The sequence below is a fragment of the Canis lupus genome, chromosome 19 (assembly GCF_003254725.2).
Source record: "Canis lupus dingo isolate Sandy chromosome 19, ASM325472v2, whole genome shotgun sequence".
Taxonomy (NCBI): Eukaryota; Metazoa; Chordata; class Mammalia; order Carnivora; family Canidae; genus Canis; species Canis lupus.
In genome coordinates this window covers 18,720,898-18,739,364 of record NC_064261.1, presented here as the reverse complement: position 1 = coordinate 18,739,364, position 18,467 = coordinate 18,720,898, and the positions used below count along the sequence as shown (strand labels likewise).

The window sequence follows — 18,467 nt, the reverse complement described above, 5'->3', positions numbered from 1 at the left end:
AGTGGGGTGGAAGAAATGAGCAAAATGGGTGACAGGGAACAGAAGATACAGACTTCCAGTTATAGAATGAATGAGTCACAGGGATAAAAGGCACAGCATAAGGAATATAGAAAATGATATTGTAACAGTGTTATATGGTGACAGATGGTGGCTACACTTGTGGTGAGCTTAGCATAGAGAAACTAAATCACTATATTGTACAACTGAAACTAAAGGAACCTTGTATCAACCGCAGTCAAATACAAATACAAGTAAGTTTTAAATTTTTTTCTGAACACACACTCACACATAATTCAGGGGGAAGGAAATGTTTATTTCTTACTAATCTTTTGAATGCAACCACCATAATTTTTCAGGTTTAATTTAGTAGCAAACTTGATTAATAACACTTCCAGGATTTCATAATTTTAAGGCTAAGATTCCGATTAAGGAAATACAGTTTTCAATTTAATATAAATGAAGTTTTTTTAAAAAGGCTAAAAGCAGTCTGATCTTTTAAAAGAAAATCTAAATGACCCAGACTTTAGACTTTAATAACGTAAGTACACTTTAGTACTACAACAGACAAAGAGAAAGACCTTAATTGAACATTAAGAAAGAAGCACCGTTATTTTTATTCTGCAGCATGTATGCTTTGGTTATTAGCACGCTACGTGAATAAGGCAATGTGTCAAGCACTGGCATATAAAAAGTGCAGCAAGCTGTGAAGGAAGGTCGAAGTGGCGGTGGCAGGCACAGCATAAGATCTCTCTCTGGCTGATGCCTCAGTCATCTTCTCCTCCACAGAGCATCAAGAGGGCTTTCTTATAGTCCCCAGATGTATCACCCTGAAACCCAAAAGTATTCTGTTAACCTCCATGAGTCACAGAAACTGCAGACAATGAAAAACTAAATGTTTTGTCATATGGCAACAAGTTTTAGCCATATGACTTTCCCCCAAGTGGATAATCTCTGTGTATGTGACTTTCACATCAGGAATGTACTACAAGGAGTTTCCTACCAACGTAACTAACATATGTTTAACTTTCTAATTTACCCTTAAAGGCACAGCTCTAAGAGAATAAAGTATGTTCTTCTCTCAAGTAACAGAGAGAACAAGGAAGCTTGCTAAACCTGTAAGTTACTCTCACATACAAAGTGTCTGGCTAAGGGAGGTAATTCTGGGACTGTGTGGCTGTTATGTTTTCTCTTCAGCATATGCTTGACCTCTGCTTATCTCATACACAGATATGTATGAAAAATTAATGTATCAAGTAGAGTGCATTTGAGAACTCTAGTGCCCTTCAATCCAGCCATACCACACACAAAATGCAAAGCTTGCTTTGTTGAGATCCTGCTTTGTGTATGACCCATTTTCCCTTTTATCAAACGAAAGAAAAGAAAGAAAGAACAAAAAAGAAAGGAAGAAAAGAAAGTCAAAAGAGGACTTTTAAATATTTAAACCAAATTTAAATATAGGACACAGTCTCCCTTGCTTTTAAAGGGACAAAAATGATAGTAATACCCAAGCTCTTTTTACTTATTTCTGATGACATGGTTGATCCTTTCCTGAACTATGAACTAATACCAGAGACAAGGTGATAATAGACAATAAAGAAAAATCGATGTGGAAGGTAGGAGGAACTAATAAAGACAGCTGGAACTGATAAAAGTGAGAAAGAACCAACACATTATCATCAGGGGCAGGGGCTGGGTTTGATGAATCATCTGTCTACTAAACAATGCTTCTAAGCTCACCAAGAGCCTCTCCTTCACCAAGAGCCAATCTTCCACGTGGGAACCATCATCTGTACTTTAGGAAACATTATATGCCAGGCTTTTTAAGTCATGGCTCTAATCACACCACTAAAATTTTAAACTTTACATAGTTGGGTACTCCCATCCATGTCTTACATGCTATCTATTGGTCTGCTCTGGATTTCTGAACATAATTTAAAGAAATGTTCTACTACCTTAATCATGGAATAAAGAGAGGTGGCAAAATTCTTCCTGAACTCCTTCCTAATGTTAAACAAATCAATCTCACTCCTGGACACCACGACTCTGATGAGGGTATGATCATCTGTCCCTGCTCCCTATAAGAAAAGAAAAAGAGAGAGGCACATTGTTTCAAAATGTCAAATACAGTATCAAACTCCCCTGAGTTATGATGAATCAATAAAGTAAAACAATTTGGTAGAATTGAACTGCATATTTTAAGGAGAATAAAAAAACCCCAAAGTCTATTATTTAAATCATAAGAATACACAGAGAAAGACAACTAAAAAGATTAATTAATTAGATGAAATACTCAAGGTATGCACTTACCTTCATAGCATAGTAGAGGGTTTCTGCAAGGTAGGCAGGTATACTTCGAATAGATTTCACTAAGAAAATAAACAACATGATGGTCAAATGCTATACTGATAGGAAAAGAATTAATAATTAAAAATCAAAAGTTACTTCATGCTTATTGCTCTACTTATTTACAAGCATAAAAGCAACATAGGCTTAAAAACTGCTCATTTGCAAGCTGATTTGATCTCCTATTCACCAAGTATTTTCTCAGAAACTGGGTTGGAATTTCCTGAAAGTTCCAAGTTCTGCAGAGAAAGGCGTGTAGGACAGGGCATGCAAGCTTTTCAATGCCCCTCTGTTCTGAGTTCCTCTCTGCTATCACAGTTTAGGCAGCCTGAGCTGTTGTTACACCACAATCTTCCTCACCCTCAGGAAGTGATACAAACATCTGGAAGTTTTTGATCCAATATATTCAAGCAAATAACGCAAACTAATCTTTGACAAATCTCAGACTTATTGAAATTTCTGTAATCTTAACCTAGATATTCTCTTCATATTCTTTACTATCTGTGATCCACACAGAGCAGCATGAGACTTACCCAATTCAGTAGAGACATCCAGATAAACTGAGGGTGTCTCAGATACATACATCTTCCCTGAACATGTACGTATCTACTCAGTGTCAAGGCTGCTCAGACCTCAGCTCAGCTTCAGAAACTATCAGTATGAAAATTCTTTAACATATACACAGAAATTACAGTCCATGGACTGGGAGGTGGAATTATTCCCTCTTTTCCAGTGTTTAAACAAAACTTAAACAGTAACCAAAAATGTCATTATTTTAAGTGCATTTAATTATTAAGGGTCTGTCTGAAATCTTTCTAACTAAAATTAGCCGTGGAAATCAAATCAAAGGCTACTACTAGTGCCAGTTCACACACATCTTTAACTTATTCTCCAGAAGGCATCACAAAAACTCAAGCTCAATATCAAATACTTAAAACAAAGAGCAGAAAGCGCTTCACTCCCAACCCATATGAAAACTAGGGTCACTGGGAACTCAGACTAGATTCTCCCTGGATTTAAAGAGTATATTATCCTACAGTAAACAGCACACCTCAGTTCCCCAGTTTTTCCATATCATTCTGAATATTTAGCTAAAATAAATTTCCAAAATAATCTGAAAACAACCATCATCATATCTTCCATCATACAAAAGACATTTTTTTCTAATTTAGATGCCAATTCTGCCTCAAAGCTGTGAGGACAGTATTCAAAAGGATACTAAAATTTCACCAAGTATCAGAAATAATATTTACAAGCATCTGAGATAATGCCCACACTTCAGATTCATAATAAAATAGCATTTTTAATACAGCTTCAAAATGATTTTTAAACAGTTGGTTTAGTATTTCTACAGGATTAGATGAACTAACCATATAATCATGCATTTCCAACATCAAAATAGACTTTGAATTGGAAATTTGGGAGTTTGCTTCACTCAAATATCATAATAAGCCCTTCTTTTCATAAAGAAAGAAGTGGTTATTTTCAGATACCACTTCAATTGAATAAAATACTTTGGCTCTTAACACCATAAATATTATATACATTGTAAAACTACCTACCAACAGCAAGGAGTAGTTGCTCCAAATTACCAGAAGTCTCCCGGTCAATGGTTTCCTCAATTTGAAATCCTGATATAGTCATGTATTTATCAAACACTATAAAAAAGGAAAATAATTTCTCAATCATGTAAAGATCATTCTGTACAGAAAGTAAATATTTTTTCTAACCAAGTATTGTCCTACTGAACACAAATTTCCCCTTTTTCCTTGCCGACAAAACTGACTTTGTCACAGAGCTTCAATATACCAAGCCCTAAACAATGGATTATAAATGTTCTTTGTTCACTCAATTTCTAGCCTCTACTTACTAGTTACAACCAATGAGAACCAAAGGTAAATCTGCTGGACAGGATTCTGAGAAATCTTTCCTTATTAAGAGCTGATAAGCAGATATGATTAATTTACCCCTTTCCTTTCTTCTTGCTGTTAATATTGATAAATTTGGAGCTACAGTAAGCCACCCTATGACAATGAGGTACAGAGCATGAGAAAGAAAACCCCAAAACACCAAGGACAGTGGAAAAGAAAAACAGAAAGAGCCCAGGTCCTGCCAAATCAGCCAAGGAAGCTTACCTACAGAAAAAAAATTTTTAAAGCCCCAGTTAGTATGGCTTCCTATCACTTGACCTCATTCCCACTTGATACCACAAGAACTGATAAATACCACTATTTAGGAGGAAATACTTGAAGTGAGCCATAGCTCAGTGATTAGTGTCTAGAGGCTTAGTTGCCTCATCACCCTGATAGTAAAGGGGGGACTAAGGATCTCTAGTTTTGTAAAAATTATAATAGCAGCTAAGAGGATTATGAGATTTTTCAAGGTTACCAAAAGGAAGAAATACAAAAACTGATTCACTCAGGAAGTACCTGTTATATAGCACATATTTTAGCATATTGGCTCCTGTGCTTTCAAAATTAACCAAAGTACCTGTACCAGACACATTTTTTTCACTTACCCCTTCTCAAATGAGACACACTTCGTGTTCCAAAGATGGTGATAAACTTTTCTTCATCCGTCCCCCATTTCAGTTCTCCAGCCTGAAACAAAGCCTGTGAAGATTTCAACCTCAGTTAGTAAACTGTTCCTCCATCTCCTTTCCAGGTTCTGAATGACACCTGTGTTTTACTCCCTGTACAATAATTTGCCTGATTCATCATCATATACTTTTCAATTCTAATGTTTCCTAAACTCAGTGAGGTGCATTTGGAGCTACTTTGGAGCATGCCACTGAACTGTACCACAGAGATTAATAAGTCAAAGCAATAAATCACATCAATCTGGTGATTAAATGTTCCCAAAATGTCCACTGCATTTCCAGGCTTTCAAGGACAACAGTGTGGTTGGTGGAAATTTCTGATTACCTCACCATTGACAAATCCACTTACAGATTGGAAAAGAATTTAGCTAAGGAGCTAAATTGTCTAGGTTTTGTTTTGTTTACTTGGCAGCTGTTCAGCAACACATGATAAAACATAAACTCCATATTTCCTCTTTCAACTGCAGTTTAATCAAAACTAGCTACAAAGAGTTTTCACACTTCTAAAAGATCACAATGAATTTTTAAAAGGTTGTGGGTATAGCACAATGCCTGGCATACAGCAGGAAATTAACATATACTTGAATAGTTTGAGTGTCTATTTTTACTGTTTTACATGGAAAATATATGCTTTTTAGGGTTCATATAAACAAATATTTTTTGTTGTATTTCCAGGGAATTTTGAAAAATGTGTTGTATTTTTATACTTAATTTTGAAAATAATTTATCTTAATGATAAAAATAAATAATAACAACCTTGGTCATGTGAGCATGTTCTTCAAAACTGAAAATATTTACTATGAAAGTCATGCAAATATTTCAACTTTAGAACTATACCATGGTATTATAGATCTGTGTTAAAATAACTTTTTAAATCTAATAACAAAAATAACACATGTTCACTGAGAAATTTTGTACAAGAGATAAAATATAAATAAGAAAAAAATTACTATGAATGCCAATATCCTAAAGATATTGGTTATTACCTCTAGTATGTTTTCTACACATAGATAAGATATACATACATACACATTAACACCTAAAAGAGAAGGTGCATCCTCTAAAATACTGCAACCATTGCTGAAGCACTCCTTTCTTAAGAACTATTCCATATTTCTAGAAGTTCTCTTTAGTAGATACAGCAATTAAGCCTGTTATAATTTGTGAGTTAGCTATTTAAAATTATAATTTCTTCATTTTCTTGAAAGAATCATGTTTGAGATCAATATCTATTTTAAACTACTATGGAAATAATATGCAGTAATGATAATCTTCATGCAGAACAATATTTACAAGTTTTTTTGGTTTCACTTTAATGTAAGAGTGCTTTCTTCTAAATGAGGATTCCAAATACCCAAGGAGCTGCTCTGCATGAGGGACCTTCACATCTGCTCACCCTTCCCCCTTCCCTCAGAGAGGGCTTTATGGTTTAGCATAGTTTGATAACCTCTGGTTCAGTGCAAAGTACAGATTTTTTGCAGTAAAAAAATCTGGGTCTCATCCTTATCTGTGAGATCTTAGATGAGTTACTTAATCTCTTAAGTCTCAGTATCTTCACCTATAGAGTAGGAATAATATTTCTACAGAGTCATTAATGGAGATTATGTAACTTATATAATGAATCCATCAGTGTTATGTAATCAATTGTAGATACTCAATAAACATTGATTTCTTTCTCTTTCCCTTTTTTTCCCCCTCCTTCCCCTAAAAATTCAGGTTTCTCTCCAAGATCAGGAAACCAGGATTCGGAGGAGGAGGAGGTAAAATCAGTTTAACATATTAAAAATGTAAGAAAATAAATGAATGAATGAATGAATGAATGAAAGTAAAGTGGATTATCTATAAAATGTTAAATTCCCAGGTGAACAATTTACTGTGGCTTATCAAATTCCTGAAATAAAAGGAATCCTCTTAGTGCCAAGTATCAGTAGAGAAAAAACTCTAAGAGCTTATAAAAGGGCCCTTTGGTTGTCTTGGCTTACTCTCAATTAAGAAATCTTAAATTCCCATTAGTGGTAACAGTCCAGCTACTCTTGCTAAGAAAGAAATAGCAATTTCTCCTTTTTACATAACACCAAAAGGATAATTATTTTTAATAAGCTGAATTTATTAATAATACTTTTGTTTCAAAGACTGATTTATTGATTGGTTGGAGAGACAGCTCACATGTGGATGTGAGCAAGAGGAAGGGCAGAAGGAAAGGGAGAAAAAAAGAAGCAGACTCCCTGTTGAGCACAGAGCCTGAGGCCCTGAGGCAGCCCATCTCAGGATTCTGAGGTCAAGACCTGAGCAGAAATCAAGCATTAGACACCCAACCAAATGAGCTAGCCAGGTGCCTCTATAATACATTTTAAAGAATCAAAAACTAATAGTCAGTGTACCATGTTCTATGTTGTTTCTGAACACTGAAAGAGTAAAGAAAGCTTGAATTCTATTCAAGGAATATCTTCATAAAACAGTTTTCAGATGTATAAAGTTTCCCCTTCATGGTTCTGAATGGTCACATTCTCTGCACATCAGGAAGTGACACCTATATAGCCCTGGTACCCAGGACCACAGAGGCATGATCTGAGAGCTTATTAGAACTACAGAATCCAGGGTGCCTGGGTGTCTCAGTGGGTTAAATGTCTGCCTCAGCTCGGGTCATGATCCCAGAGTCCTGGGATCAAGCCCCACATCAAGCTCCCTGATCAGTGAGGAGTCTGCTTCTCCCTCTGCCCCTCCCCCTGCTCCTGCTCTCTCTCCCTCTCTCCTTTTAAGGAGATCCCCAGGTGATTCACATGCATTTAAAAATCTGGGAAGTGGGATGCCTGGGTGGTTCAGTGGTTGAGCTTCTGCCTTCAGCTCAGGGCATGATCCCGGAGTTCCAGGATCAAGCCCCCCATCAGGCTCCCTGTGAGGAGTCTTCTTTTCCCTATGCCTATGTCTCTGGCTTCTGTGTCTCTCATGAATAAACAAATAAAAGCTTTAAAAAAAAAAAGTCTGACGAGTACTGCTATACACTGAGTGCTCTGTAGAGAGAAATGGTTGTTTCATAGTGTACAGTCAACTGGAAGAGTGAATATGGCTCTTCCTTTTTCAGTGATGTTTGACTAACAATCAGAATTGCATATTACTTCAAATATGTGGCCAGAGAGACAGGATTATGGTATGTGATTCCATGATGGCAAATAATCCTTTATTACCAATTTCCATTTTTCAAGTCTCATGTTTCAAATTTCCTAACATTTATTTCCCACATTTAACTACTTATGTTTTTAAGATTTTAAAACATATTTTAATCCCAGTATACTTAACACACAGTATGTTTTATTAGTTTCAGGTGTATGATATGTGATTCAACAATTCTATACACTACTGAGTGCTCATCATGATAAGTGCACTCTTTAACCCCCATCACCAATTCCACCCATTTCCCCCACCCACCTTCCCTCTGGTAACCATCAGTTTGTTCTCCATAGTTAACATGGGATTACTTATTAACCACAGTGAGATTATACTACATTTGAAAGCCATTTAAGTACAGAATTTCATTTGGATATCATTAAAAAGCGCTGACAAGAGAACAATCCTATTTAGAATTCTATCAAGGGGATCCCTGGGTGGCTCAGTGGTTTAGTGCCTGCCTTTGGCCCAGGGTGTAATCCTGGAGTCCCGGCATCGAGTCCCATATCAGGCTCCCAGTGCATGGAGCCTGCTTCTCCCTCTGCCTGTGTCTCTGCCCCTCTCTCTCTCTGTGTCTTTCATGAATGAATGAACGAATAAATAAATAAATAAATTAATTAATTAAATAAATAAATAAATAAATAAATAAAATCTTTTTTAAAAAAAAGAATTCTATCAAAAGAAAGGTAGAAGAATTCCTAAATAGTACAGTTAACTTGTAATCTACTACATATTAAAACACCATCTATCACTAAAATACCTTATTCTTTTTTCTTTATCCTCTCCTGCCAAGGACACCTACTGCCTCACTGGCACTGGAATTAATAATACCTGTGATTCTCAGTAAAATGATCTATTTTGTGAGTTTCCATAATCGCTCCCCCCAAAAAAATCTAGGCAAAATTCACTATATATAATTCATTTTATTTCATTTCACTTTTAGGACAAAATAGTTGTCAGATCAATATGAGAAAAATATACTTACACGAATCTTATGATTTGTAAGGCATTCATCAATAAGATTATTTTTAGATACTATCACAATATATATTAGGAGTTTCCACAGCATTGATTTCACAGTTATCACATCTCACCTGAGCATCTTGTTCAACTTGTGCTTCATCAATTCCAGCATCAGGGTCTCTATTAGCCTTTAAGAGATAATGTCACATTATTGAATTACATGAGCATTTTTATTCAAAAGGAAAATTGGTTCCACTTGATGGTTGTGCACATAAAGCTTTTCTCTTAGGAATAATATGACTTTAAGATACCAATTCTACAATATTTCACATCATCACATAGCACTGTCCAAATCAATCTGATCCTCTTTATTTTTTTTTTGATCCTCTTTATTTTAAATCCTATGAATGAAACAATGATATCTTTAAAAAATTAAAAATAAGTTAGGCGCTATTAAGAGTTAAGGTCAGATATTCTGAAACACAAACACACACAGGCAACATACAGCCACAATCAAGCAAGTACCAGAAATGATTAGAGAATTTTAAATGACCTTACTTATCTAGATTCAGATCAGTCCAGCTTCAGATTTTTTAATCAAACTTTAAATAGTTTCCACCCAGTACCTGAAGGAGAACCACCAACATCCTCTGGTAGTAGCCTGAGGTATCCCCCACCACATCATCTTCCAGGCTTGAGCCATATTCTGCAACAGAATAATTTCATACTTACTTATAACTTCTTTAAGCTAAAAAAAGATATCCTACCCCATTAATCAAATGGAACAGACATAAAGGAAGAAATATTTTATTAGTGTAAATGTTCTCTACTCCAACTCTGAGTACTATAAAGACTAAAGGCAAATACTTAAATGAGTTGCAGGTAGAAAACAGAGTCCCCGAAAAGCACTCAATTCAAGCCTAAATCCATGACTCAGCCATTTAGAAATGCTCTCAACCAATGCAGCTGTTACTCTGTAGACATGTGATCGTATGGGAAAGCCTCTAACATATAATTGATTGTAATTTTAAACTCTGTATTGCTTTTTTAAAAAAATGTTTTTCATGATTAGTTTCCAAAGGTCTTCTATCCTCTAAAATTCTGAGTTTTCTTTCTTTAGTCATGGCTATTCTTTCCCCTAATACGGTATTTTCTCCTCGGCAGCAAATAAAGTTAACTTTGAGAGACAGCAGTGATATTTTAAAATATGCCCCTTCCCACCTCTATTTCCAGTTATTCAACATAATGCCATAGGAAAGAGGAGAATGGGTATCTACAAAAGTCTACATGCCCTTTTCACCAACTCTCAAACAGCTGCTATTAAAGGCAGCTCTAAGACGTTTAAATATTTAATCATTATTTGAAAGCAGACAAACTTTAAAAGCCTAACACTTCTATTTTAAAAGGTCCATAAAAGCTACATGCATATTTTAACCAGTTACCCAAATACAAAACATTGAAGGAATCTTCTTCTATCCCTTGGTCTACTACAAAACCTATATATAATTAATGACCAAATCTTTTGAAATAGCTCTCCTCTCTGTGATTTACTCCCCTTCCTACCTCCCACCAACCTATGGCCCAGCTAGGTTGGACCATAACTGCCTAGCTTTCCTCCTCACATGTGCAGCTACCTAATCAGCCTCTTGATTCAAATCTCCTTTCTCCTTCAATTGTTCCTTCAATACTCCACTGCTCATTCAAGAACTTAAACTACCTCTGAATCAAGTGCAAACTTCTCATCCAGTCATGTAAAACAATCAAGAACACAGCCTGCATTTACTCAGTTGACCTCCCACAGGAGACACAGATATACCTCCATGACGGCCAGGTTCTTTTCACTCCTTCAGTATACTGTTCTCACTCCAGTCACCATGCCATTGCAGACAGGGACTAACACACCAAAGATGTTTTCTTCACCTACCCAAAACCTATCTCATCTTGAAACTTTGTCTGACTGCACCACAGAGCCTCTCCTAACATCAAAAGCCTTGATGATCTCTCTGCTCTAAGTGAATTCTTGCATTTAAACATTTTTGATATTTGACTTTAGTTTGTGTTTTGCTATCCTTTAACAACTGCTAGAGTTTCTAAGTCATGTCACCCCTAAATAGATTGCAAATTCCTTGAGGACAGGAGCTATGTTATATTTATCTTTTAGGTCATTCATGATAGCCAGGATACCACCAGACACACAGCTAGTACATAGTATGTGACCATACACCATTATTATATCCTTACAGTATCCCACTTGTCATCCAGCATACAAAGGATCACTCACAAATGTCAACATCCCTATAAAGAAATCTTTGAGGAATGCCTGGGTGGGTGGCTTAGTGGCTGAGCATCTGCCTTCAGCTCAGGGTGTGATCCCAGGGTCCCGGGATTGAGTCCCACATTGGGTTCCCTGCAGGAAGCCTACTTCTCTCTCTGCTATGTCTCTGCCTCTCTCTCTCTCTCTCTGTGTGTGTGTGTGTGTGTGTGTGTGTGCCTCATAAATAAATAAATAAACTCTTTAAAAAAAGAAGGAGATCTTTGAATATTGTATCAAATAAAACTCACAGGTGATGTTCTGTAGTTAAGTTACATGTATTTCCTCTGCTTTAATGGTTGGGACCTATCCAACTATACAAAGAGAAGCAGGACAAAAAGATCCAGCACTTCAGAAAGTTAATTATTTAAATTTCATACTGTTCTGATTTGCTGAGTTACAATCTTACTTCTAAGATTAATAAAATAGGGATCCCTGGGTGGCGCAGCGGTTTAGTGCCTGCCTTTGGCCCAGGGCGTGATCCTGGAGACCCGGGATCGAATCCCACATCGGGCTCCCAGTGCATGGAGCCTGCTTCTCCCTCTGCCTGTGTCTCTGCCCCTCTCTCTGTGTGACTATCATAAATAAATAAAAATTTTTTAAAAATTAAGATTAATAAAATAATGCCAAGATAGGGACCCATTTTCCTAGCTAAAGGCACTCAGCTTGTTGGTCTGTTGATTGAGCTGACAACTTGGATAGTCTGCTCCTCCTCAGTCAGGTAAGAGTCTGATACAGAAAATCTGATGAGAAAAGAACACTCTACCTTTACTTTTTATTTCATTTTCTTGGTTCCACCTACAGAATATACTTTAGATTTAGATTTAGATTTTTTAGAAATACAGATTTCTTTTCACAAAAAAAGTAAGGCACACCAAAGGGAAAAATTAAAATGCAGAGTATTCAAGCATTGCCATTAGCTACAATGACACACATTTACTCAAACATTTTTATCAACTCTGGTTTGGGCAGTTTCTTTTCCTAAATTCCAAAAAGGACTTTAAGCTAAAACTCTTAACTTCTACTAACATAAAATTGATTTTATTTTCAGGAAGAAAAGTCACCTACATCTTGAAGTTCATGTAAAAGAAAACAACCTCTGTATCTCTACACTAGTTGCAAATTCTACATAAAAGTAAACTCCCATCTTCATCAGAAGCTTCTCTTAAGTACCAAAATAGAGATAGGTATAGTAAAAAAGCAGTATTTTCCTTATTGAAGAAGAAAACTAGCTTGAATTGTACTTATTCATTTGCTCATTCGTTCATTTAGCAATCATGTACAGCCTGCTTCCTGTAACTACAAAGAGCTGCACTCACTTTAGAAAAATGAAAAAGTGACAGTGGAGATGAAGGGATAATATAATTCAAAACATTTACCTTCTTCATAAACTTGTTTTATGGCTCTCAATTCTTCAGGTGTCCTTGAGGCAATAATTTCTGTCAGCACTTTTTCATTTGTCCCAGCTCCCTGTTTGGAAATTTATTTTTAATAGAGAATGGATGTCAATAAAATTAAATAAAGTTATTTTCCTAGAATAGGTGTTACCCAAATTGCATAATTATATAAATATATAAATTATCCAACTTAATATTCACTTCATTGTATGCAAGTTATTAGTTATAGAAATAAAAAATTTCCAATTAAATTTATTTCCAAAGACAATGTTATCCTTTTTTGTCTAATGAAAAACAATGCTTATTGCATGTATGTAATATATAACACATAACAGACTATGTAAATTTGTAATTTTATCAGTTTTGTTCTAAATAGTTTAAAAGTAAAACATGTTAATAAAACATGAAATTTAAAAGGCTAAAAGAGTGAAACTGAAAGTTTGACATAAATTTACATGGAGGAGCACTGATACTTAAACAATCTGTATCTTAAAACCCATTGCCCTCAAATTAAGTTCTCTATGGAATTTCCAATTCTGTACCAAAGAAAATAATAAATGTAGCATTGCTTCATTATTAAGAACTGGATCAATACAAAGGAATCAAAACATGTTTTCTGAATTTTTGGAAAATGCAGATGACCCTTGAACAATGTGTGAGTTAGGAGCAATGACCGCCTCCCAAGTTGAAAATTTGTAGATAACTTCTAACTCTCCAAAAACTGAACTACTAAGAGTCTACTGCTCACCAGAAGCCTTACTGATAATAGTCAATTAACATGTAAGTACATATGTATTACATACTATATTCTTACAATAGAGAAATGTTATTAAGAAAATCATAAGAAAGAGAAAATACAGTAACTATACTGTAATGTAAAAAAATCAATGTATGTTCAATTCAAGCCTGTGTCATTCAAAGGTCAACTGTAATTTTAGTTGGTTTTCCTTTTTCTGATTATAAAAGTCTATCTACACTACTAAATTAGAAGACAGAAGCAATACTAGAGCTGAACTTAATTTTTAAAGTATATTTAAGTCTTATTCTCTTTATATCTCTGTATCTTTTACAAAAATCAAGCATTGAAAAACCTATGTTTCTGCTTCTGGCAGAATTTCAATTACTCCTGACATTTGAGAAGTACTCCACCAAAAGGCCATTTCCCAATAACCTGAGATTTTGTTTATTCCAAAAGAAGCACTGTAGGAAAATGAAGCCCAGAAATGCTGAGTAAGCACAGAAAGGCTCCTAACTTGAGAAGCCCTCTTCTCCTTTCACTCCATAAGTAACAATCCCTGTGCTATACTATCTCCTTGTTGTTAAATCTCACTTCATTGATTCAAAATCTACCACTGATTGTACTACTTCCTGTCCCATAAGTCTAAACAAATGTTTCAATGTAGTCATATTTATGTAATATTCCAAACATCAGTAAAGGGAATATACATTTAGTTATTTGCTACAATGAAATTATAACAAGATTATCAGCTACTATTTTAATATTACATATATTATTTTAGTATTTAGAAGTATAGGAAAGAAGGAAAGGAAAAGGCATTAGAAAATCTCTCCTATCTGAAAATTCTTTCTGTATCATTTTTTAACCTAAAATGATTAACAGTATTCTTGTTTCATAATCAGGCAGCTATTTTATTTACTTCTTAATTTTTAAGATTTTATTTTTTCATGAGAGACAGAGAGAAAGAGGCGGAGACACAGGCAGAGGGAGAACCAGGCTCCCTGTGGGGAACCCTATGTGGGACTCGATCCTGGGACCCAGGATCACGACCTGAGCCAAAGGCAGATGCTCAACAAGTGAGCCACCCAGGCGTCCCAGGCAACTTTCTATTTTTAAAGAGAAAATACTTAACCTGTAACATTTTTTTTAATAATAAATTTATTTTTTATTGGTGTACAATTTGCCAACATACAGAATAATACCCAGTGCTCATCCCGTCAAGTGCCCACCTCAGTGCCCGCCACCCAGTCACCCCCACCTCCCGCCCTCCTCCCCTTCTACCACCCCTAGTTCGTTTCCCAGAGTTAGGAGTCTTCCATGTTCTGTCTCCCTTTCTGATATTTCCCACTTATTTTTTTTCCTTTCCCCTTTACCTGTAACATTTTTTAAACACAGCTGAAAATTAGAAAACAGACATGAAAATAAAATATGGAAAGCTACAAAAAATATTAAAATTTTAAATAGCCACTGTTATTGGGTTAACTATAAGTTAACTATAAGTGTAATTACCAACACAAAATAATATTATAATATTATTCATGATAGGTATGTTCCTTTTACTAATTCTTTTACCTTAAGAGCATGCTTCAGTTCATAGGCATCATAAAGCCTAGAGGGTTTCATCAGAGCCACAATTAATTTTTCAAATTTTCCAGTCAGTTCTGATTTCAGGTCATCCAGAAGGTCCTAAGTCACAGAAAATACAAATTTGTTAACCAGGGAAAAATTTTAAAGAGATTCTTCTTAAATATAAAGCATAGCCCTTTGCTCTAATGAATTATTTATGTTGCTATCTCTGAGTAGAAAAAGGGCATGTGAATTAAACAAAACCTCACAGTTTTGAATAATGTACTTTTGACATCTGACCTAAAGCTTAAGCCAAATGAAAGCCACTTATGTGTCAAGGTATTTGTTTTTAAGAGATGTTTTTCTGAACTTAACAGTTAAAAAATGAATAAAAATAGCTTAAAGATAGTTTATAAATACTGTTCTGAGAAACATGTGTACCTTTAAAAACAATTTTCCCAAAATAGATCATAAATGCATTTTTACAAATGATAAAATCTGGCCTATCATACCTAAAGAGAATTTTTTCTCTTAATATCTATTAATATTCTAATATATAATGAATTATGTTTATAATTATGCTCCTCACTACTGAGAAACAGCTGCTACTATGGAGAAATTGTGTATATAATTGTGAAAAGAAAAGTAGTATTCCCTATTCATCTCAGTTTCAGCACAGGAAACCAGAAATTATATTTAGAATACTCTTTTTATTTGTTTGCTTTGCATATGTTCCTTATTTAAATGATGAACAGAAATTTCAGGATAACAAAACTATGTTTAAGCTTTTCATATATGCAATAATTCATTTAAGTAACAAATTTAGTTTTCACTTTGAGCTGTTACTCAAATAAGAGCATTTAAATCAATGAATTAAAAACTCATTTATTAAAATACCAATCCACAAGGAACCAAGACTGTGACTCTGTCACAACAAAACAGACTATCATAGAGATTCACATTTAGAAAATTGCTAATCAAACAATCCTTAGTGGGAAGCAGGGAAGAAGAGAGGCAGCTATCACCATGGGATCTTTTGGCACTTCTGTAGCATCAAGCAAGGAAAAATAATTATGGAGATAAGTTGGGTAAGCACTGTAAACCAACAGCTGATAATCAAGAAACTTGCAAAGAGAAAAGGAATAGCAAAGTCAGAATAATGGAATAATGTTTACAAAAGAATATTCAGAGAGTTCAAACTAGTCTTAAGCCATAGAGGGGCTCTCACATTCTAACTCAAGATGAGGTGCAGTCTTACCCTGCCAAATAGAGTTTTAAAAGCCGCGGCGATTTCCTGGCGCTGAGCATTACTGCGAGATGTCAACAGAGTCAAGATGCTCTCCTCATCAGTGCCTGCAATTTATGTTCAAAGAATTAAATCTTGGCTCCCACATGCCCACTGTCTCAAAAACCTTTGGGACCAGCTCGCTAGTCACTTTGATTCCTTACTTCATAAAATAGATTTCATTAAATAATTTATTAAACTACAAAATGTACAATACATAACATGTTATATTTTCAATATAAAATACACCCCCTTCCTGATGTATTTTGTGAAGTAGGAAGAAAAATACTCCTAACTTTTTAGAAACTTAGTGCACCTAGTTTTTCTTGCAACAAATAGTTCCTTAAACAATGGATATTCACAGGGCATGTATTAAGTGTTATAGGAGATTAAGAGAGGAGAAAGATATAGACCCTGGTTTCAAGTTACAATTTAGGGTAAAAAAATGCAAAAACACACAGACAACCTTGAGCTAAGGCAGAATGTTACAAGTGCCTTAGGAGAGGTCCAGGTGTTGAATTGGGTTTCAAAAGAGGTTCTCTTGCTGATAGGTGGGAAGAGTTTTGGGAAAAGCTTCATGGAGAAGGTGACACCCAAAAGAGTCATGAAGGATGGAAGGGTTTTATCAGGCAATGATATAAAGAAAGACGACAGGCTTTTAAAATGAGGGAAAAGCGGGACGCCTGAGTGGCTCAGCAGTAGAGCATCTGCCTTTGGCTTAGGGTGTGATCCCAGGGTCCCAGATGGAGTCCTACATTGGGCTCCCTGCATGGGGCCTGCTTCTCCCTCTGCCTATGTCTCTGCCCCGCCCCCCCATCTCTCTGTGTCTCTCATGAATAAATAAATAAAATCCTTAAAAAAAGAAAAATGAGGGAAAAGCTCAGCAGTAGGAAAATACAGGGTTTCATGAATAGCAAATAACCCAGAATGGCTGGGTCAAAGAACACAAGGAGCAGCAATGTGAGCTGAGTCCAACAAAGTGGGCTGGGTTACTAATGAAGACCTTGCATGGCCAGAAAGCTAATGCTAATCCTGCTACAACAGGAAATCTCACAAGATGTTCAAATGGAGAGTTGATGGGGTTAGAGCCAAATTTGAAGAAAGTGGATCCCCACACATGGACACAAGTGTAGAAGGAGCCTGAGGACAGAGGATCAGTTCTGTGTAGAAATCCCCAAGATGAGAGGTTTATACATGGCTAGACAGGAGACTGGGGAAAGAGAAGATATTTGAATGTAAGAGACTGCAGAACTAGAGAGCTGATCATTCTTAGGAATGTCTGCTGATCCACTTGGTCAGCTACCTTCCAAGTAAAGCTGAAAAGCTAAAAAACAAAGAGGCCAAATTTAACCTCATATTCAGTTCAGAGACTGAATATTAGGGATGATGAGTCATATTATTTTGTGACCTTCATGTATCTTCTCTCTTTCTATACATTTTAACTAAAAATATTCTAAAATTGATCTTACTGTAAATTAGTCACTTTTTGTTTGGAAAAACAAAACGGCTTTTTTTTTTTTTTTTTTTTTTTATTTATTTATGATAGTCACAGAGAGAGAGAGAGAGAGGCAGAGACATAGGCAGAGGGAGAAGCAGGCTCCATGCACCGGGAGCCCGATGTGGGATTCGATCCCAGGACTCCAGGATCGCGCCCTGGGCCAAAGGCAGGCGCCAAACCGCTGTGCCACCCAGGGATCCCTTTTTTTTTAAGAACAAAAGAAAGGTTGAATTTACCCAGGCCTTTCATGGCCTTCCGAAGAACTTCTGCATCAGCCCGCTCATCAAATCCAGGGAAGGGAGTCACGGTGCCTTTAAGAACCTGAGACAGGAAACACAGTGATTAGTTCATGGCATGACTAATACGACAAAGCAAATAATAACAAAGCAACCCATTGCTCTCTATATATATCAGTCTTTAAATAAATTTACCATTTGATAACCCCATTTAAAATGGGAAGAGGAGGGGATCCCTGGGTGGCTCAGCAGTTTAGCGCCTGCCTTTGGACCTGGGCGTGATCCTGGGGTCCCGGGATCGGGTCCCACGTTGGGCTCCCTGCATGGAGCCTGGTTCTCCCTCTGCCTACACTCTGTCTCTGTGT

The 18,467-nt window shown here is 36.0% G+C and overlaps 1 protein-coding gene across 1 annotated transcript in view; it reads right to left on the bottom strand.

The window, feature by feature from the left end:
- Positions 1 to 292: 292 nt before the first annotated feature.
- ANXA5 (annexin A5) overlaps positions 293 to 18,467 on the bottom strand; it is a 30,368-nt gene continuing 12,193 nt past the window's right edge. The window contains exons 3-13 of the mRNA XM_025420498.3: positions 18,103 to 18,187; positions 16,342 to 16,436; positions 15,090 to 15,203; positions 12,761 to 12,851; positions 9,697 to 9,776; positions 9,202 to 9,258; positions 4,862 to 4,955; positions 3,906 to 4,001; positions 2,308 to 2,366; positions 1,953 to 2,075; positions 293 to 827 (exon numbers count right to left, since the gene is read on the bottom strand). Of these exons, the coding sequence (XP_025276283.1) occupies positions 765 to 827; positions 1,953 to 2,075; positions 2,308 to 2,366; positions 3,906 to 4,001; positions 4,862 to 4,955; positions 9,202 to 9,258; positions 9,697 to 9,776; positions 12,761 to 12,851; positions 15,090 to 15,203; positions 16,342 to 16,436; positions 18,103 to 18,187 (957 nt within the window). The 3' untranslated portion in view covers positions 293 to 764. The remainder of the gene's footprint in view (positions 828 to 1,952; positions 2,076 to 2,307; positions 2,367 to 3,905; positions 4,002 to 4,861; positions 4,956 to 9,201; positions 9,259 to 9,696; positions 9,777 to 12,760; positions 12,852 to 15,089; positions 15,204 to 16,341; positions 16,437 to 18,102; positions 18,188 to 18,467) is intronic.